The 22,158-nt window shown below is 46.3% G+C and overlaps 1 protein-coding gene across 6 annotated transcripts in view; it reads left to right on the top strand.

The window, feature by feature from the left end:
• The first annotated feature begins 7,546 nt into the window (after positions 1 to 7,546).
• The window catches only part of PSEN2 (presenilin 2), a 33,307-nt gene continuing 18,695 nt past the window's right edge, over positions 7,547 to 22,158 (top strand). For 3 of the 6 annotated variants that reach the window (XM_037895612.2, XM_037895614.2, XM_043543556.1), the window contains exons 1-7: positions 7,547 to 7,700; positions 8,897 to 8,963; positions 16,250 to 16,377; positions 17,070 to 17,234; positions 17,969 to 18,198; positions 19,454 to 19,595; positions 21,373 to 21,440. In XM_037895612.2, coding sequence (XP_037751540.1) covers positions 7,668 to 7,700; positions 8,897 to 8,963; positions 16,250 to 16,377; positions 17,070 to 17,234; positions 17,969 to 18,198; positions 19,454 to 19,595; positions 21,373 to 21,440 — 833 coding nt within the window. In that variant the 5' untranslated portion in view covers positions 7,547 to 7,667. Of the gene's footprint in view, positions 7,720 to 8,895; positions 8,964 to 10,873; positions 11,019 to 16,249; positions 16,378 to 17,069; positions 17,235 to 17,968; positions 18,199 to 19,453; positions 19,596 to 21,372; positions 21,441 to 22,158 lie in introns of those variants that run through there. The other 3 variants (XM_007071700.4, XM_043543555.1, XM_037895613.2) reach the window with 3 other exon arrangements.

Below are 22,158 nucleotides of genomic sequence, written 5' to 3'. Positions count from 1 at the left end.
TGCCCAGATCAACTCAATGCAGAGAGCAGGGTGGGCAGTCAGGGTGTAGATCAGAGGTGGGTAAACTATGGCCCGCGGGCCACATCCGGCCCGCAGGACCATCCTGCCCAGCCCTTGAGCTCCCGGCCGGGGAGGCTAGCCCCTGACTTCTCCCCCGCTGTCTCCCCTTCCCCGCAGCCTCAGTGTGCCATGCTGCCAACGCTTTGGCCCGCTGCTACTGCCGGGCAGCATGGAAGTGTGGCTGGCTCCGGCTGAGCGGCGGGGCTACAAGCTCCTGCTGCTCTGAGCGGCATGGTAAGGGGGCAGGGGGTTGGATAAGGGGCAGGGGGTCCAGGGGGCAGTCAGGGGACAGGCAGCGGTTGGATGGGGCAGAGGTTCTGTAGTGGGGCAATCAGGGGACAGGAAGCAGTGGGTGTTGGATAGGCGTGGGAGTCCTAGGGGGAGCCTGTCAGGGGGCGGGGGTGTGGATAGGGTCTGGATAGTCAGGGGATGGGGAACGGGGGGGGTTGGATAGGCATGGGAGTCCCCGGGGGGCTGTTAGGGGGCGGAGGTGTGGATAGGTTGGGCGAGCAGTCAGGGGACAGGGAGTAGGGGGGGTTGGATAGGAAGTGGGTTCCAGGGGGGTGGTTAGGGGCGGGGGATCCTGGGAGGGGGCCATTAGGGGACAAGGAGTAGGCGGGGGTTGGATGGGTCAGGGATTCTGAGGGGAGCGGTCAGGGGGCGGGCAGTGGGAGGGGGCGGATAGGAGGCGGGGGGCAGGCTGTTTGGGGAGGCACAGCCTTCCCTACCTGGCCCTCCATACAGTTTTGCAACACCGATGTGGCCCTCGGGCCAAAAAGTTTGCCCACCCCTGGTGTAGATGGTATTGCCTTGATGGCTCTTATTTGAATGAGAACCACTGAAATGAGTACAGTGCCCCAAACAGCTTGCATTCCATTATGTGAAACTAGAGTGTCTAGCACAGTGGTTCTCAAACTCTTTTACTGGTGACCCCTTTCACATAGCAAGCCTCTGAGTGCAACCCCCCCTTATAAATTAAAAACACTTTTTTATATATTTAACACCATTATAAATGCTGGAAGCAAAGCGGGGTTGGGATGGAGGTTGACAGCTCATGACCTCCCATGTAATAACCTTGTGACCACCTGAGGGGTCCCGACCCCCAGTTTGAGAACCCCTGATCTAGCAGGACTGACCTGTGAGGATCATTTAAAGGAACTTGGTATGTGAACTGCAGCCTGGCTAAAGTAGAGACGTGAATGTTTATAAGTATCCAAAGGGTATAAAAACCAAGGAGAGGAGCCTTAGGCCAGACTATACCTCCCTGTGCTAGCCTTGCCAGTTGTCTCAGATTCCATATTGGTAAGTGAGGCTTATTCACCTTTGCAAAACACTTTGATATCCTTTGGTGGAAGCAGCTCATGAGTGATAAGTGTTAATTAATGTGATATTGCATTATCAACTCCATGTTGTCTGTTTTCCAATCCATTCTTGCGGTCCTCGTGTCTAAGAACCTTCTATAGCAATAGTTATTTATCTTAATCCTGAATACACTTGCCCTCAAACAAAAAGACACACACAAAGGACCTAACAAACTTCTCTGCACGCTGTTTAGTGGCCTCTATTCTCACCTCTGCAGGAATACCCAGCTAAGAGGAGTGGGAATTAGTGGGGAAGTAGGGTTTGCTCCCCAAGCCCCTTCAGAAGAGGCATAGGGCTCTGCCCCCAAACACTGAAATCTCAGGGGATTCATAGTGAACAAGGAGTTTATATAGGGATGAGCTTTGCCTCCCTACTGTTGACTGGCCTCTCCAGCTGACTGAAACCACTGTTCATGGTTCCAGGATTTCCCCAACCACCTGGTGCCTCAGGAAGTCTCTTGGGTGGGCAGGGTCCACAGCATGTAGGGAAAACAGCATAAATTACCACAGACCATCTGCAGCAGTTTGCGTAGCTGTGGTCCTCATGTCTGGGCAGAGTGTGAGAATCCAGTGAGAGTTGCAGGCCATCCCTTTCCCTTCCAACTTGGGTAGCCCGGGTCCTCATGGAAGGGCTTTTCCTTCTGTACCGATGTGGTACTTGCCTTTCCTGCACTCCTAAGGGTGGATCAGCAGGCACATTCTCCCCAGTGCTGAGCCGCTGCCAGTCTGGGGTTCCGTCCGCTGGCCCCTGCCAGCTGGGGTCCTGGCCCCCGGCCCTGCTCAGCCGGCTGCCGGCCCGGGGTTCTGTCCATCCAGGCCAGCACCGGGCTGAGTGGGGCCGGCGGCCGGGACTCCAGCTGGCAGCAGAGTTCCACTAAAAATCAGCTCGTGTGCCAACTTTGGCACACGTGCCTCAGGTTGCTGACCCCTGGTGTACAGGTTCTTGTAGGGGAGAGCAGGAACAGAGGTGGTTCTGGGCTTCTGCAGGGGTCTCCTTTGCCAGGGATACTGTTTGGGAAGAGGGGCCGGGGGAGGGGGGGAGGGGAATAGGACAGCTCAAGGAGCCTTAAGACAACAGTGGATGAGGCTCAGACTTTCTAGGTTCAATGCTGTTGCAGAACACTAGGGGGAGCTCCAGCATGCAGGGGATGCTGTTTCAATAGTCTGTATTGCCTACTTCAAAATCAGGAGTCAGGACCCCTTAGCTTAAGCACCACAAGGTGAGTTTTGTTTTTTTAAACTACAGTTTGCGTTCTCTTTTTTTTGCCTTCTGGTTTGAGTCTTTAGAGTACACTCAGGTCATGCTTTCCAGCTTTTCTTCACAACCATGAGAGCCGAATTTTTTTTTCTCCCCAGTGAAAACAGATTCTCACAGTCATATGATTCCAGGAGCTGGTCCTTTAGAAGAAACACCAACTATCATGAGACTTGCAATAAAATTGCAAGAGAGTTGATAACACTGCCTATTCTCATAGCAAAACAGTGGCTTTTGTTGGTGTTTTTGGAGGGTGAGGAGTAGCCTGGAGAATGTGCCTTGAACACAGTAAAACAGAGATTAATTCAAAACATTTAGAAACTAGGGAACACCACACACCCAGTAATGCCTATTTTATGACAAATGAAATTTAGGAGCTTAACACTTTTACTACTGGTCTGAGTCCTTTCCTACTGCCATACCAATTCCAAGCATCGGGCTGTAAGTGGGGTTTTCATATTTTGACAGGTTCTGGATAAGAGTAATGTTTATCAGTTCTAAAACATTTTAGATCTTTAGTATCATCAGTTCAATGGGTTGGTCTGAATTACTGTTGGCCTCCCTGGTAATTGGGCATTGTTGCTTATCTTGGATGGGATTACTGCTTTGATACACACATGCAGACCTCTGCCAAAGTAAATTGCTGATCCTGTAATCTAAGCTGTGTCAGCTGACATTTATGCCTGTGCAGAGTCCCACTTAAATCAAACCTCCACACTGGTGCCAATGTCTGAGTGTGTGGCTCTGGTTGTAATACTATGCAGGGGTCTCCGGTGATTAATTTTCTATCTGACACTCCACTCCACCACCTTGGGCCCATGCCACTTCAACTTGGTTTAGGTCTCATATCTTGCTTGGTTTGCTGCTGTCTTATGACATCCATAACCACAGTATCTGCCATGTTATAAATATGGAAGTCAGTGGAACATTAGGTCCTACCTGGTATATGTATCAGTACAGTGTGGATGACCAGGGAACATTCAGCCAACTGTCAATCAGTAAGTGCCCCTTGAAAGTAGATATGGCCCTGAACAAAGTTCAGACTGAATGCAAATGTCCCTAGAATCTTGGAGCGTTTGAATCCAGATTTTAGTTCTGTCCATTATAATAATAGGGGCCAGCCATACTGTTCAGAGCTGGATCCCAAATTCAGAATGAGGGGTTGGATTTGAAGCCACACAGCAGCATCTGGCATGCATACTAATTCAAGGAAGCAGCAAAGGAATAGGTTTCCTGCTGTATGCCATTCCAGGCCTGTCACCTGGTCAGCATCTCAGAGTTTGCAGTTCAAAAGGATTCAAAGTTCTGAAAGTCCAACAAATGTGCAGACCCACCTCAGTGTCAGCCAGTGTTTGTATGAGAAAGATGTGCACCTTGATGTTACATGACTCCCCATTCTTCTCACAGAAAGACCCCCTGCTGCAGTGCTCTGCCTCAGTTTCCCCACTACATTCCTTAGCCTACTACAGCTGAAGAGGGGACTTGCTGAAGTGATTTCACCCTCCAGCTAAGTCATTAACAAAAGTCCACCCCTTCTGGGGTACTCCTAGTCCAAAAACCAAAAATAAAAAAGTCTTTGTCTCAGTCTCACACTGACCCAGGTCCTCCTTTCTAATTCCAGGTTTGGCCCTTCCCAGGCTCCTTTCCCAAGCAGCCATACCCAGGTCTTCCTACCTCAAGCCTTCCACAGGCCTCTGCCTGCCTCATGCTTTCCTCCAGCCCCACAGAGCTTTCTGCTCTCCCCTCCAGCCAGCTCTCTACTGCTGGGCTGCCTTCCTCTTAAGTCCAATTTCCAGCACAGGTGTAGCAGAGAAAGGCTAGTTGATCAGGGCTGACTGACCCAAAGCCTCCTGGCCCTTAGATGGGCAGACCACCCTGTTACACTTCAGTAATTACTTTTCCCAGAGGGGTTGCAGGTTTCCAGGCTATGACAAATCTACCAAGGCTCTTGAGCAGGGGTGGCCAACCTGTGGCTCCGGAGCCACATGCAGCTCTTCAGAAGTTAATATGCAGCTCCTTGTATAGGCACCAACTCCGGGGCTGGAGCTACAGGTGCCAACTTTCCAGTGTGCCAGGGGCTGCTCACTACTCAACCCCTGGTTCTGCCACAGGCCCTGCCCCCACTCCACCCATTCCTACCCCCTCACCTGAGCCTGCCATGCCCTCGCTTCTCCCTCCCCCAGCCTCCTGCATGCCAGGAAACAGCTGATTAGGAGGTGCAGGGAGGGAGGGGGAGGTGCTGAGCTGGGCTGCTGGTGGGCAGGAGGCACTGGGAGCAGGGGCGGGAGAGCTGATGGGGGGGCCGCTGATGTATTACTGTGGCTCTTTGGCAATGTACATTGCTAAATCCTGGCTCCTTCTCAGGCTCAGGTTGTTCACCCCTGCTCTTGAGGAACACGGTCTGTGTATTCTAGAGTAAATGTTCCAGAAACCCACACCACAGACTGATCCTCTTGCATGTCATCTAGGTATCTGAAGAGGCCTTTAATGCTATTCTGATGGATAGTGTTGTGCCTATTGCCACTGGAGAGCGAATGTAGCACCTCACTGTTTCACTTCTGTCAGAAATCATGCTTCCAGCTGTTACTTATACCTCCTGACATTAAATAGCCATGACTCACTGCATACACATGGACAACTATAACAGTTTAGGCCAGATCAGTGTGGTCCAACTTTTGCTCTCTCCCATGAGGGCAACCCCTATGAATGTCTCTCTGTGTTTAGAAAAAAGATCAGTCAGCTGATATTAGTTTCTGGAAAGAGAATGTGACCTTCTGTGCTGGAAAGCTGAGGTTTTGTTTGTCAGATCTTCTTAAGAGCCGCTTCTCCCTCTATTATTTATGAAAAGTGCTTTAAGGAAATGACTGCACAGATTTGTTTGTTTAAAAAAAAAAAGCAGCAGAAAGCCTTTTTCCGGAGTACGCACTAATATGGATTGGGCAGTTAGTAGAAAGGCTTCTTTAGCTTCCCCTAAGGTCAGATGCTTCTCGAAGGATGTATTCAGAAATAGCATGTGAAGGGACTCCCAGGCTGAAAGCTCCTTAGCAGGCACTCTCAAGGAAGGGGTCTGACAGACCACATTGTCTTAGAATTATTCACTCACATACTACAGACACACATAACTAAAGCAGTTTTTTTCCCCCTGGAAACCAGATATAAACAGACAGAACATATACTTGGAGGGAAGCAGGCTGAGCCTTACATAACCATAGTCCAGTAGTGTTGCTAGTTAGGGTTGCCACCCTGCCCAGGTTTTCCCAGGATTGTCCCTTTTTTGAGGTAGCTGTCCTGGAAAAATCTGTAAGGGTGCTCAGCACACACTGCCAGTTGTCCAGTTTTATGGGCTCAGGAAATCCCAGTTTTTAGTACTTTGGAGGTGGCACCCCATTGCCATCTTGCAATTTTATTGTCAGTCTTGCAATACTTGGCATTTTCTTAAAGCCCCAACTCCTGGAGTCATATGAATACACAAGGTTCTCAGCTTTAGTGTAAAAAACAAAGTAAGTTTCTAGTTCTGATAGTTGCAGTGGGAAATATGAAAATGTGGCCCAAGTGCACCCTAGAGGCTTAAAAAAACAGAAGGCAAATAAAAAGCATCCCACATTTTTATTTTAAAATCTCAATTTTTAAATTAATCTTGTGCTTTAAGGGGGCCTGTCTCATAATTTTTTAGCACTTATATTTGGCAATACTGCAGTAGTCTTTGTTCAGTCTCCCTTCTCCTCCTGGGAGAGACAGACTAGAGCTTTGGGAGTGCTGGTGTTGGGGAGAGAGGTAGACACCTAGTTTGATATAGATACTCCAAGGTGCTTCCTTTACTCTGGTGACTAGAACCTGACAGAAGAAAGGAAGTCAAAGGGTCAGTTAGTCCAGAAAGATAAACCAAGAAGGCAAAGGAGTCAGCAAGGGGCAGTTTTTAAACTGTCAGACAGTACTGTGATCATTTAAAATATATAGCTAGAAATGGCCCAAGTCAGAAGAAACCAAGAGTGAGGCAAGCAAGGTGACAGGGCTCTGGGCATATATACTATAGTGCCAATTACCATAATAGCTAGCAATCATTTCTTATGTCAGTTAAATCTGCACAGTGAGGTCCTTGGTGAACTTAATGGAGTTTTCTTCTCTAAGTTCTCACTTCCCAGGATAAGGAGACTGCTGGGGAAATAATCTTTTTTTAAAACTCACTATCTTGCTGATTAGGGTCCAAATACTTTGTCAAGGAGGAGAGTATTGCAGGATCTCCTGAAAGCAGTCAGACTTACTGTAGAGTGAATTCTTCCAGTTCTATGGAGAGTGAGCCCACCTGCTCTAATGGAGAGTGAATTACTCCATTAGTTACTTTTGTACCTGCTAAAAACAAAACAGATTGGGATTGTTTTTTTAAAGAGAAAAGCCAATGCCATGTCACATGGCAACTTGCAGTGCCAAGGAAGATCTAACGTGCTGATACTCTTAATAGTATAGCAGATGCTCAGACTAATGACAACACTGAAGCAAAAGCTTCGGACCACTCCAAAATCCTCTGAACTGCCTGGTTCCTTGCGCCGTCGTTTCACAGCGAAGCGTGGATCAAACCCCAAGAACTCCTTAGCTGGGCTAAACCACGGGGACACAACAGCCCGGGCTCTGGAGCTGCGCTAGACCAGGCAAGCGAATAGTCTCCTATACAGCTCCAGAGCGCAATCACCCTCACGCGCCATATGACCCAGCCGCCAGCTGGGAAACCAGGGAACTCCGCCCACGCCCGCACGCCGCCTTCCCATTGGCTGGTCCTCGGCACCCTTCCCCTCTATTGGAGGAGAGGCTTCGGGTGGGAGGAAGCAGGCAGTGGGTGACAGCCGACTCGGCTAATCAGAGGCCGCGCTAATCCCAAATCCGTGTTCGGAAAGGGAACGCGGCGGAGCCAATGGGAGCGGAGCGGGGTCGGGTTGTGCCGGGGCTGGGTAAACAGGCTCACTGAGCTCGTAGTGGTGCGGAGCCGGGCGCTGCAGATGTGGCTGGCGGAGAGCGCTGCGCTGGGCCGGGTAAGGCTACCCCGGGCTGCGGGAGCCTCTGCGGCCTGGGCCGCCCGAGCTCTCCGTGCACCGGCTTCCAGGAATTGCTCCCCCTCGCCCCGAGATCCGCTGGGGCGGGGCAGGGCCGCAGGCGGGTGGGTGCCTGGAGAGCGCGGGCGCTGCCTTGAGAAGCCCAGCTCTGGGGGGGCACCGTGTCTCTGCGCCCCGAATGGGCCCTTCCTCGGACCCCTGCTGAAGGGGCGCGACAGGGACAAGGCAGGCGGGGCGGTCCTGGTGTTGCAGCTTGGGGCCTCCGTGGGTAGCGCCCCCTTGCAGCCCTCCCTGCTGAGGAGGGCTTGCGGGTGACCCCTGCCCAGCGTGTCACGGCCCTGCAGGTGCACCCCCTCGCTGACGGACCTGTGTCTCCTGCCTCGTAGCCGGGGCGGTTGCAGTTGGGTTGTTGGGCTCAGTTTTCCAGGCACTTTCCTGGTGTCCGTCCCAGGCTGGGGCTGACTCCTTGTCCCTGCGTGCACACTGGCAACGTAAAACCGCTGCCTTGGTAGGGAGAATGTGGACTCACATAACGCTTAACCATAGGTGCTGGAACTGGGGGTGTGGCAGCCCTTCCTGGCTGGAAGTGGTTTCCATGATAGACAGCGTTTACAGTTTTGTTCAATGTCTCTCAGTACCCCCACTATCAAAATTGTTCCAGCACCCATGCGCTTAACCCCCTACGTATTTGCTGTTAAAAGCCCTATTGGAAGGCCCTTACCCCTGGTTTCTAATGATACCTTTGGTTAAGGCCAAAACAACTTTAAAAGTCTCTTACTCTTTATACTGTCAGTTCAGATCTGAAACAACCAATGAATTAAACTAAGCCAGTCAGTTTCACACTGGTGTTAGTTTTATTTTCTGTTTCTGATGCCCTAGTCTTGTGTTATGGTGTTTGGCTTGAGAAGACTGCAGGACAGCTACCGACAAATTGTTTTAGAGGAATTTTTTTGAAAACACTGGAGCTAAAAATTTGTTTTTGCATAGCCCTGTTCTTCCAGAATGAACTGATGTTAACATTGTTCCTTTCTGAATATTCCCTTTTTCATGGACTACCGATACAGCATGCCATCATGTTCATTCATCTATAGGTCTGTGATTTAAATTGGAGTGAACCTGGGGAGTTAACAAGTTAATCTTCTTGCTTTATAAGTATTTCTTTTCCTTTTTTTAAGCACTGTTCGTCTGAGGATCTCCAAGCACTCCATGAACGTCTAGCCTCACATCTCCCCTGTAAGAAAGGTGAGCATTTGTCCCTATTTTCTAAATAAGGAAGATGAGTGATGAATCTATTGAGTGGCTGGCTGCTAAGTCCTAGGGTAAGACTGAAGCAGAGCAATGAATGAAACCCAGGTCCTGATTCTTAGTACTAAAACAACAAGGAGTCCGGTGGCACCTTAAAGACTAACAGATTTATTTGGGCATAAGCTTTCATGGGTAAAAAAACCCACTTCTTCAGATGCATGGAGTGAAAATTACAGATGCAGGCATAAATCTACTGACACATGAAGAGAAAGGAGTTACCTTACAAGTGGAGAGCCAGTGTTGACAAGGCCAATTCAATCCTGGGGATGTGGTCCACTCCCAATAATTGAGGAGGAGGTGTCAATACCAAGAGAGGGAAAATTGCTTTTGTAGTGAGCCAGCCAGTCCCTATTCAAGCCTAAATTAATGGTGTTAAATTTTGCAAATGAATTGTAGCTCTGAAGTTTCTCTTTGAAGTCAAAGGTGCCATCGGAATCTTTGTTTTTTTTGTGGATACAGACTAACATGGCTACCCCTCTGATATTCTTAGTACTGTGACTTAACAATAGGTAACTTGCCCATAGTTGTAGAGATGAGCCCAAGATACAGCCTTGTGGTTAAGATACAGGATTATTATTCCTCCTTCAAATATTTATCACTATTACCACTTGGTATTTGTTTGGAATGAATGTTAGTGATCCTCAAATGAATGGCCTAGAAAAATTCTCTGGCACATGGTTCTCAGAATGTTTCATAGTGTGAATCAGCACCCAATACGCTTACTAGCAGCCTGCCCATTTGCAGTCACATAAAATGATGTAGTGACAGTTTTGTGTGATAGGCTCTGTTACTGGCTGTGGTGACCAAGCTGTATAGGAATGTTGTATAAACTTAAGGCTTTGAAAATGTTGCTGTGGATCGCACTGAGATGACGACAAGTGAGACTTCCTTGGCATTAGAAATCCAGCAATCTTTGCAAAAAGAAAGCTAGACCATAGCTATAGCTAAGGACAGGTTTCAGAGTAACAGCCGTGTTAGTCTGTATTCATAAAAAGAAAAGGAGTACTTGTGGCACCTTAGAGACTAACCAGTTTATTTGAGCATGAGCTTCCGTGAGCTACAGCTCACTTCATCGGATGCATAGCATATCGTGGAAACTGCAGAAGACATTATATACACACACAGAGACCATGAAACAAAACTTCCTCCCACCCCACTCCCCTGCTGGCAACAGCTTATCTAAAGTGATCCTTTAGATAAGCTGTTGCCAGCGAGGGAGTGGGGTGGGAGGAAGTTTTGTTTCATGGTCTCTGTGTGTGTATATAATGTCTTCTGCAGTTTCCACGATATGCTATGCATCCGATGAAGTGAGCTGTAGCTCACGGAAGCTCATGCTCAAATAAACTGGTTAGTCTCTAAGGTGCCACAAGTACTCCTTTTCTTTATAGCTAAGGAGTTATTGCACGTCTGAGAAGGGTTTAATTGAGAGCCTGAATTTGGGTATATCTCCCAGAAGGGGAAGGCCTGAAGGTTTCCCATGATGACTAGTGACAGCTTTACCTGACAACGTCCCCATTCTCTGTAAGTGGTAATTGCAATAACTTTCACGGAACTATTGTAGATATCCATATGCATCCTCTAGCATCCCTACTTGAGGGTGGACTTTTTTCACCTACATGATCCTTACTCTTGCGTTCTGCTCTCATACTGGAATTTCCAGAAATGTAGGGAGAGTGGACTGCCACAGCCGACAGAGTTTACTCTGTGGATATGAGACAGGGATTTTACCCTTTTAAAAATGTACAGAGTGAGGAGGGAGGTAATAGGAGGATGGGGAAAATCTGCTCTAAGTCATGCATACATCATTCATCTTATCAGTATTTGAATTCATATCCTATCTGTTGCAGCAAATGTCTGTCAGACTTTCTACCTGAAAGGAAGCATGTTTGGTCAAAGCAACAAGACTGAAGCGTTTAGATTCCTTGGAACCACAGAGCCAAATCCAGGGGTGGATGATGACAAAATATTTTTTACACCTTGGGGCCCTAGAGGGTATTGGAGTCCATTGTACCACAGCAGGGATAGTCTTACTACGTGGTTGGCTGCCTGAAGAGTTTACAGTCTAAATAGACAAGACCGAGGGTATGAGAAAGGAAGCATTGTTGTTCCAGTTTTACAGATAGGGAGCAGAGGCCTACAGACATGAAGTGCCTTACCCAAAATCATCTTGGAAGCTCTGTGGCAGAGCTTTGAACTGACCCCAGAATTCCTGAGTGCCACTCTAGTGCTTTCACCACAAGACTAACATTCCTCCCCTAGAGCTGACTTCTTAATACTGAGGCAGATGAATTCTGTACTGTGTATGATTTAATGGCAAGGTTAAGGTGGGGCACCTTTGGCTGAGTCACTAACATTAAGTGTGGTCTTCTCTGCTTGGTTGTTTAAAAATCTTTACAGAATTTCCTAGCAGACACATTTACTTCATTCTAGGCCAAGATTTCACCTCTCCTCACTCTTTAGAAATATGCTGGTTGATAACTGACTATGTTGCTGTTGGCATATGGTTGATCTAGCACTCTAGGTTTCTTGGGATGAAAGACACACTGTTCACCCACAGTATTTATCACCTCTTCTATTAGGGCTCAGAAACAACTATAACAGTGTAACTGAAACAGGGATGTCTATGCCAGTCCATTGAGCCTGTAACAATAGTTCTGAGAGGTGTGAACTGCGCCAGGTGTTAACTCCAATGCCCAGTAGTGATGATTTAAATGTCAACATTAAGGCCATGTCTACACGAGAGAGCTTACAGCTGTACCGATGCAGCTGTGCCACTGTAAGATCTCTTGTGTAGCTGCTGTATGCTGATGGGAGAGAGCTTTTCCATCAACATAATTAAACCACACCCAACGGCGGTGGTAGCTATGCCGGCAGGAGAAGCTCTCAATTTACTACAATTGATGTCTCATTTTGATGCCATAAGTGGGTGGTGGTTGGGAGTTGGGGGACACATAGTAGTGTCTCCTAATCAAGAAGGAACCAACCCCGGGGAGCCCAGCAGAGCACATGGATGTAATCAGGCCCTGCTGAAGAGGGGCCCAGGCATCACTCAGTTTCATGCTTTGAATATCTACACAATTTACTGTGAGCCTCCTGTCATTTTGGTGACTTGCATAAGTGAGGCTTATTTTTGTGGGTGGATTTGTAAGAGTAACATCACCTCTGTATTTGTTTTTCCAGTTATTTTCTAAAATTTAACCCCCCCCCCCCCCCCGCTTTGGTGTGTTTACCAACAGCAGTGACCCTTGCTATCTAAACTTTAAGGAAAACCTGTTTCTGTTGCTTCAGAGTGGCTCTGCCCCCCCCCCCCCCCCGTCTAAACATAGCTAGAAAAAAAAAAATAGACCCCCTCACCTAATTACCACCAAAGAGAACTGTATAAGTAGGTCTCAACTTTCAAGTCAATGAGTAAACCTCCTGCCAGTGTAGACCAGCGATTCTGTCCCCTATACATACTGATATTATATTTTAACTTCCAATGGATAAAACAAGGTACAGTACTCTTGTGCAATACAAGGGAGCTTTAGGATGTGCTCCTGTGGAATAAGCCTACAAGGAAAACTCTACTTGTTGAAGTGGGATAATGTCACAGTGGGTCACATCCTCAGCTCCGTTAAAGTCAGTAGAGCGATACCCAGCTTGACCCACCCTGTGAAATAGATAGGAGAGTTAGAGCCAGGACTACTGGGTTGCATCCCCATCTCTGCTACCTACTAATAGCAATTACTTAGTACCATAGGGTCATCATTCCATTTCACTTTTGTCCTACGGGTCTGCAGGATCAGCCTCTTGACTCTGTTTGCTCTTTTTTTATATAAACTGAGAGAATTGTAACAACCCCTGGCTCTGCAGAGGAGAAGTAGAAAATGATGTGTGATTTTGTAACTGTTAGGATCATATTTAAAACAGGTGTTGGTCTTCCTTATTCACAGGCTCATACTCGAGTTGTTTGAACAATATGAAAATGCAGACTTAGCCTGCATTTGTTTGTTACATTTTTTTTTTTTTAAGCCGCTATCACTAGTGCCATAAAGGAAGTGTGTTTATCTCAACCTTTCCGGCTTTCTTTCCTAACTTCCTTTTCTGAAGTGTCTTTCCTTTTTCCAGCACGAGCCTAGGAAAACTCATTGTCTATACACAACTTCCATTTGGTAAAATGGACAAATATATCTGGCTCTGTGGAAGAAACTTTCTTTGCTTTCTGTTGAGTGGAACTCCCTTGCTGTACTTGGGAGCCAGGAACCCCCTCTTGGTTCATATATACCTCCTTACAGTCCACTGCTTCCATGAGGCCTGTCAACACTAAGCCACCAATCAAAGTGGTGCAGAAACAAACTCTAATAATTTGACATCCTTTTCCTGGTCAGCTGGTGCTTTGTATCTCCATTGTATTTCTGTTTGAAGTTTGAGCTATTTGATCCAGGGGCCCGATCTTCCTCTGCTTTGCACAGACTTAAGCACACTGACAATGCTCAACAAATACATGAGAGAGATCAGGTTGGATCCTAAAGTCTTACTACTCCGAGGGAATGCTCACTTCAACATATGAGATGTTTTGTAGCAGACTCTGCTTGAGCTGCTAGACCTGAAATTTGACAGTCCAGAGCACAGCGTTTTAGAATCTGTTAAAAGAAATAGCAGTGTTAGAGAAGCTGACTACCACAGTCTGTGGAAAGGGAGTGTGAATGTCCTTATTTATCCCCATTTTGGGACTATTTACCAACCCCAAGGGGTAAATTCGCGTAAGGAAGATGATGCAGAAAGGAAACGGCTTTGCATGGAATTGATCATCTCTGAGAGTGGTGACCAACTGAAGGGTCAGTTGCTACTAGGGATCTAGACTAGGCCCTGTAATACTATATTGTGATATCAGAGACTTTACACCAACACACCGTTAACACAAAACTTAATGAACAAGGGAAGGGGGGGATTAGTAGAACTATATGGCTTGGTCTGACCTTATTAGCATGATTGGGATAGAATTACTCTGTCAATCTCTGCATTTCTCCATGGTTTCTTTTATTCCCCTTTCAAAGAGACGCTGTCAAGCTTTTTTAAAACCTGATTTAAAATACAAAATGTCCTTCTGTGTTGTATTACTAGCCCTAAGATTACTGAAACTGCCAACCCCTAGGGTTAGTGAAAGTGGAATACATTTTGAGAATGTAACTGTTACTTCTGCTATTTGTTTAACTTCTGCACTTGGCACAATTTTGCTAGTGAAAACAGGCTATTTGGTGTCCCTTCCTGGATCCTGTGCAGTAGCACCACATTGTATTGTTCAGGTTGCAGAAACTGCAGAGGAAAGCTTATACCCAAATAACTGGCTTTCACGTACGTGTGTGTGTGTGTGTGGGATGTTCCTGACAATATTTGAGCTATGTAAAACCTAAATTTGGATCCAAACTGCTTGAGACTGGCCTCTTACTCTTCCCTTGGTTCTCTGGCATATACAGAAGCTGTGTGGAGCCATCTCGGGTACAGTGGTCAGAGGGTTAAATATTTATTATGATCTGGGGGCATGTGTAACCTCACCTTGTCTCACTTTACTGATTCAGAAGTATGTAGTGCCTGGATGATTGCTTACACAACATGAGCCTGACTTTGCCTACGCTACACAACACAAGCCTGACTTCACCTTTAAAGACTCAACTTCATGTATTCATAACTTGCCTAGTTTCTAGAAGCTTGGGCCTAAATTTTCAAGAAATGTGATTGCATATGCACTCACAATTGTCTGATAAGCACCCATCAGCAGGTGACTTGCACATGCAAGATGGACAGGCACAAAAGTGAAAAATGCTCTTGAACTTGGGTCATTAGGTTTTATTCTACTGAGTGAGAACGCAGCACTATTGTGAAGCAGATAGCCCAAGACTGAGTGCTTCTACCATCTCTTCCACCTCTGAACTGTATTGCTTTTATTGATAATGCAGGAATTACACTGATACTTCAAGCTTTGAAGGGAAGGTAGGGAAGACTCTTCTGGAAAGAGTATATCACTTGGGAGATGGATTTTCTTTCTGAAATTTCCTCTTTGTGGGGGAATGGACAAAGTGAGTGAAGATCAGGAGTTGTGGGGGAAAGGGAATTGCTTAATTCCTCCTAAAACTAAACACAGTGAGAAGAAAGTGGAATCTCCCAGGTATCTTTCAGGTGACCACGTCTGAAACTCTAGGCTATGCTCTCTCCCAGGAGGTCCCGCTGTTTGGACCATGAGTGTGAGAGTCAGGACTTGTTCTGACTCTTGATTTAGTCTGTGACTGTGGCCAAGTCACTGAGCTTCTCTGTACTTCCACTTCAAGTTTAAAGGGGAGACAATATCTACCTGTTGGGCTCCTTTGTCATGATCCTTGGATTAAATGCTCTATAGATGTCATGGGGAATCACATGCTTAGAGCTTTTAAATGAATCGGTACAAACTGTCAAATGTCTGAAAAGTTTGATTTTGCCCTCACTGAGAGTAGCCTGAAAAATGAATTTTGTCTCTTCTGGTTAACTGCCCCTCTAAGCTGAACTGTGAAATGCTAAAATGAATTCTCCTGGATTGAGTTGTCCTGAACCTGATGGAGTGCAAAAGCCTCTTTGATAGGGATGAGGGGGCGAAGTAGGTATGTTCTTAGGGTTTACTGAAATCATGGTATCCTTGGCTAATGCAGGCATGCAAGGGCAGTGCACAGAGTCTCTCCAGTGGAAAAAATAACGTTGTTCCTCTTGAATCTTCTCCATGTCACTTGTTATTTCTGAGTAGCAGCGTATGGAATCCGGCCAAAACAATGAGATCTGTGCTGTTAAACTCCAAGTTGTTTCCCTTCCAAGTGTCTTGCTCTTTTTCTATGAAACAATACAGCTGGGACAATGCTGGCTAACTTACAGTGAGAGAGAGCTCCTCTTTCAAGAAACTAGTTTTCTTACCATGCTTGGTGTGGGAGGGGAATCATTCCCTAGGAAATTCATAAGGCTGCTAGATACAGTAAAAGCTTTATCTGGCCTGCTGGGGGAGTGCTGGTAACTGGAATTTTTTTTTTTTTAAACTTAACTGAGTGGGAGAGGGTGTGGGGTTGGGGCATGGGAGGGGGGTGGGCTCTGGGAGGGAGTTTGAGTACAGGAGGGGGCTCAGGGAAGGGGGTTGGGGTACGGGAGGGGTTTTGGAGTGCTGGATCCAGGTGGCGCTCACCTCTGGCATCTCCATGGAAGCAACGACCTGTCCCTGCTGCTCCTAGGCGTGGCCAAAGGGAGCTGTGGAGGCGGTGCCGGTGGGTGGAGGCAGTCCACAGAGCTGCCTGCTGCACCTCTACCTGGGAGACAGCAGGGAGAAGGTCACCGCTTCCAGGGAGCCACACAGAGCCAGGTAGGGAACCTGCTGGCCCTGCGCCAACCGGACTATAAACCGAACTTTCCGTGAAGATTAGAAATGCCAGGTTATAGAGCTTTCCTGTTGGTACAGGGCCAGATAACACAGCTTTTACTGTACTTACATTTCAACAGATTGGCTTAACTATAGCCCAGGCTCTTAGTGACCAAAAATTTACCGCTGTCTGGCTGCTGCTCATTGATCTATCCTGTGGGCATTGGACGCACTCTCCTTTCGAGCAGACAAATGACGGCTCACGACTGGCAGTTGACAGAGGTGAAGCTTTGGTTAGGCCATGGCAATTGAACTGCTTTCTAACCTTTAGAGGTGCTTCTTCTGTCTCAAAGTCAAGGCACCGTGGCAAGGAGAAGAGAACAGCTGCAGCAGCCATGCATGCTGTGACTAAAGAGAGGACTTGACTCTCACTTGGCTGCTAATTAGGCACTGAATTTCACTTCCCCATCCAACTGCTTAAAAGACGAAACAGGAACCCCCCCCACCACCACTATCTAATTTCATCTAGAACATGATGCATTTTTCAATATGCAAGTACTAAGATAAGTAGTCACAACCCCTGCAAGAACATCCCCATTACAATTGCACTTCTTGCCCATATTTCCAATTCTGTGGCTTTTAGTTTGTATCATGACTTTAATGTTTTCTCTCTCTCCTCTTGTGTTTGGTTCTAGGCACTGTATGAGAGACTGATGATGATCACATTCATGAACAGTTCAGACAGTGAAGAGGAAGCCTGCAATGAGAGAACATCGCTGATATCAGCAGAGAGCCCTCCTGCAGCTTCCTACCAGGATGAGCTGCAAGCACCAGAAGCAGCAGAGACGCAGACGTACAGGGTAGGTCTGCAATGCGTCTAGAAAGAGAGAAAATATGGTATGATGCCGTTGCTGCTCTGCTGAATAGATCACTTAGTGCCTTCCAGTGTATCCTAGAGTCGGTCAGGCCTCATTTCAGAGGTACTGCAGTGTGTGTATTTCTTAAATAACAGCAATAGTCACTTCTTTCCCTGTCTCTTCATGCCCCTCCCCTCCCAGTTGCTAGAGCTGTGAGTTTTAAGCATGATCTGATACCCGTGACTTTCCTGAGGGATGTTCTCTCTGGACCTTTAATTAAACAACTAGGAAGCTAAAACTAGCTGCCTGAGCTATTCTCCAGAGCTTCCTCAGTACTGGGCAAACAAAACAGATGTTAAATAGGATCTTATACAAGTAATAGTGAAGCAGCCATGTAATGCAAGGACAGGATTGCTGAGAGAACAGATTCAAATGGCTGGGCATCAGACTCTTCAGCTAGAATTTCCTTCAGTTCAAATTGTGTGCACTGCCCCCTCCCCATTTTAAATGTCTGCAGACTTATGCTTTACACTTTATTAAAAAAAAAAATCCAGTTCATAGCATGTCTGACGCAGGTGATGTTTGCATCGCTAGTCATAGGGCTTACATGCTCACTTCCACGTAGTGAGAGCTTTCTGCTATTTTATATGGTGTTACTGTGTGTCACCTGGAAATGAGTGAATGCTTTGCATGGAAAATAAAAAGGGTCTTATGCATACTCTAACCTCTCTTTACAGAAGAGGCATACTGGTGGCAGTTGTAGCCCTAGTGATGCTGACAGCGGTAATTCTGACTCAGGACTTCCAGTAAGAGACATTGCTGTGGACAATAAGGAAGAGGAGGAACTGACCCTGAAATATGGAGCAAAGCATGTGATCATGCTCTTTGTGCCTGTCACGCTGTGTATGATTGTTGTCGTTGCCACCATAAAGTCAGTGCGCTTCTACACTGAGAAAAATGGGCAGTTGTAAGTAGGTTCCTAAAAGCAGCATGTGTGTGTGGCTGTGATCTCTTGCATTACAAACACATTCTTTGTCCATATATGTAGAGATGTGTGCACCCAGAGGCCTTCCACAATGGGATGAGAGAACCTTTACCCACTCAGTTAAAAACCTAACTCTGTAAACAGGCAAAGACTTCATTCTTTTGAACTGGGCTAAAGATACTAAGTTCAGCTGACGGGAATGGACCCTAATGTATCCGTTACAAACCAGTGTGGGGGGGAAAGGGCACTGGAAGTTCAGAGAGTCATCTGGGTAGGACTTAAACTGATTTAACTCTGGCTACTTCAGAAATTGTGATGAGGCTGCTTCCCACTGCATTGTAAGAACTCAGGTTGGATTCCGCCCCTCCCACCCTTTTTTTTTGTTTTGGGTTTGGTTTTTTTGTTTGTTTTTAGGCACCAGCTGGCAGCAAATGTGACATAGCACACTCGGGTGGACGGAAAAGTGTGTCTCACTGCTGAACGATCTCTGTGGCTTTTAAAGACTCGTGTTAATAGGCACAGAGAGTTCCATCCAGCCCTCTTGACCAGGACCATGACTGAGGGCATTCTTGGGGCTGGAGGATGTTTCATAAGGGGATTAAAAGGGGACTGGCATTTCCCTTGAATATAGCTGAAGGAAGCAATGTTAGGATGTGTGGAAAAACAAGAGAGGCTAATACTCTAGAAATCAATGGTGCAATCTTAACCTTTATCACACAAAATGTACAGCAGAAACAGAAGGGTCCAGAGACAAGCAATAAAAATTACTAGTGGCCTGGAGAGACCTCCGTATGCAGAAAGAATGAAAAGTCTTTTAAATAAAGATGCTGAAGTTAATGGTCTCTTCCCTTATAAAAAGAAAAGGAGGACTTATGGCACCTTAGAGAACAACAAATTTATTTGAGCATAAGCTTTCATGAGCATTGGATGCATGAAGTGAGCTGTAGCTCACGAAAGCTTATGATCAAATAAATTTGTTGTTCTCTAAGGTGCCACAAGTACTCCTTTTCTTTTTGCGGATACAGACTAACGCGGCAGCTGATTTGAAATCTTCCCTTATTGTGATTCATAGGGTTCTCTGCTGTGGGTGCTCTCTAAGCACACTCTGGGGATTAGGGCTGGGATTCCAGTGATCATGGGAGTCACACACGGACATTGGAGGACACAGTCTATCTTGGTGGCGGTGTAATAGCATAGTATGTACCTGTCTACTACGCTGCGTCTCTTTGCTCTGCAGAATCTACACCCCTTTTAGTGAAGATACACCTTCCGTGGGCCAGCGTCTCCTGAACTCCGTGCTGAATACCATCATAATGATCAGTGTTATCATCGTGATGACAGTGTTCCTAGTTGTGCTGTATAAATATCGTTGTTACAAGGTGAGTTATTTATGCTGGACAAAATAGAAGTCCTATAGTAATCAGTGAAGCATCCCAAACTAGTTTTGAGAGGACTTGTGTGTTGGTGAGAGACGTATGGGCATTGCATTAGTTCTTCTCCTAGATTTTACACAGAATAAGAATCTCCTTCTAGAGTAGCCATTACCAGCAATTATGGACTTTATTATCCTCTCTCTTCGCAGCCAGTGGGCATTCACAGATAACTAACGTGAGGCTGGCTTTATTTATTTTTTTTTTTTTTTGAACGTGGGAGCTCATAGCTAGATGGGTTTTTTTGTTTTTGTAGAGAGTAAACTAAAACCACACAGGCCCCATCTCCTCCACTCTTGTGTAACACCTGTGTGACTATGCAACAGCTGTTTGAGTTTTAGTCAAAGTTCTACACTGAACAGAGACTGCATTTTTTCTGTCTCCATTTCTTGCAGTTGGTTTTGAGATACGGTCAGTCTCTGGAATTTTTTAAGTACTTGAGAAAGTACACTTCCCATGTAACAGAGCTGTAAAAGTGCTCTGTCTAGGCTCCAAGTTAACCTGGAGCCTAATTTATTAAAACTTGTGGATTTTTCTACTCCTCCCCCCCCCCCCCCCCCCAGCTATCCTCTCCTATAAGTAAAAGGTCTGTGACTTTTTTTGTACTATAGTCTCTATTTTGGCTTGAATCCTATAGCTTTGAGTGAAGAGGTTTCAGAGTTTAAACTCTGTCCTGACTGATATTAGCAAATGAAGATGTTTTGATATAGCTACACTGTCCCATCAGTTTCCTCCTTTTCAAGAGTGTGAGACCAGCTTTCTGAGGAAGTGGATAGTTCCTGGCTGTGAGGATTGGTTGGAGTTGTCTATGGTGGGTGGGGTGGGGGGAGGAAGAGGAGAGTTGTTTGAGGAAAAGGCAAATTCAGTTCTTGTCTTGTTGTGTAAAGTGGCAGCAGGCTGCCCAGGAAGAGATGTGAGATTTCATTTATGGGGTAAGCAGGAGGCTAGAAATTGTGTGTGTGTGTGTGTGTGAGAGAGTGTGAAACTTGAACATACTAGTAGCTGAATGTCTTTCCAGAGAATAGAGAGGGAGAAATCTATCAAAAACAGAACCCTGTGGGGACACCAGCAGGCTATGGGGGAGGAGGGGAACTTACTAAGAGGTCAGGCGTGGAGGCAGAAGGACAATCTGAGCACAGTTGTGAAAGCCCAAGGAGGAAGTGATCAGCTGTGAAAGCAGAAGATAAGTTTATCAGGATAACTGCTGATAATAGGAGCCCTCCTCTGGCTTTGAGGAGCCAGTCATTGGTGATTTGAACCAGATAACCTACCTACCTACTGTATTTTCCACTCCATGCATCTGATGAAGTGGGTTCTAGCCCACGAAAGCTTATGCCCAAATAAATGTGTTTAGTCTCGAAGGTGCCACAAGGACTCCTCATTCTTTTTGTTGAACCAGGGAAGTTTCAGTGTTGTGGAGAGGTTGGAGGTCAGACTGCAGTGGATCCAAAAGGGAGTTGGTGGAGAGGAAGTCAAAGCAGCAGGGTGCAGGCTCAAAGAGCTTGGAAAGAAAGATAAGAATAGAGAGAAGGTGAGGTAACTGGATAGCCCAGGGGGATCCCTCTCCCTTCTCTATGGAGTGTACAGTGTATTGAAGGAAAGAGGAAGACTGTCAAAGGCTGGCAACCTGTGGATGTCCCTGACCACACTGGTGCATGCAACAGTACACCATGAGGAAAAAGCTATCCAGCCATGTCAGCTACTCTCTTGTCTTTCCATTGAACAGTTTATCCACGGTTGGCTGATTCTTTCATCACTGATGCTGCTGTTCCTTTTCACCTACATCTATCTAGGGTAAGTGCAAACATTCTGCTTGTACTGTAGTAACTGAAGAATTCATTAAACCCTTGTGTTTGCAGTAGACAGTAAAACTTTACTAATTTGTACCAAGAACAACAATGGTCTCTCCGTCTCTCAGCAAAGACTGAAGAGTACTTGTAGTGAGGCTGCCTGTTGCTCAGACTTCATTGTCTTTACAAAATGTGCTACGGTCCATCAGCTAGCATGCTGACAAAATATTGTCAAGCAAACTAAGCCTCAGTGGACAGTAAAAACTATGACAGGTTTCAGAGTAGCAGCCGTGTTAGTCTGTATCTGCAAAAAGAAAAGGAGTACTTGTGGCACCTTAGAAACTAACCAATTTATTTGAGCATAAGCTTTCGTGAGCTACAGCTCACTTCATCGGATGCATTCAGGGAAAATACAGTAGCTCACGAAAGCTTATGCTCAGATAAATTTGTTAGTTTCTAAGGTGCCACAAGTACTCCCTTTTCTTTTTTTAGTAAAAAACTATGGTTGCCTTATCTTTGCTTTTTAAAAATGGTTTATTTTGCTAATTTGCAACATGTCTCCCAGTCATTAGTGTGAAGTGCTGAGGTTCTGAGGTACCCTCCCCCAGAAGGCTCCCTGTTTGGAGTGGGTGCTGTCACTGAAGTTTGCCACTTGAATAGTGAGCTCTCAAAATGGGCTGTTGGTGCAGTAGTGGTACCTGAGAGCTGGGCCTGAGAGGTTG

Source organism: Chelonia mydas, chromosome 3 (genome assembly GCF_015237465.2).
Source record: "Chelonia mydas isolate rCheMyd1 chromosome 3, rCheMyd1.pri.v2, whole genome shotgun sequence".
Lineage (NCBI taxonomy): Eukaryota > Metazoa > Chordata > Testudines > Cheloniidae > Chelonia > Chelonia mydas.
Note: the sequence above shows the minus strand (reverse complement) of the source record. Positions and strands in the feature narration are given on the sequence as shown.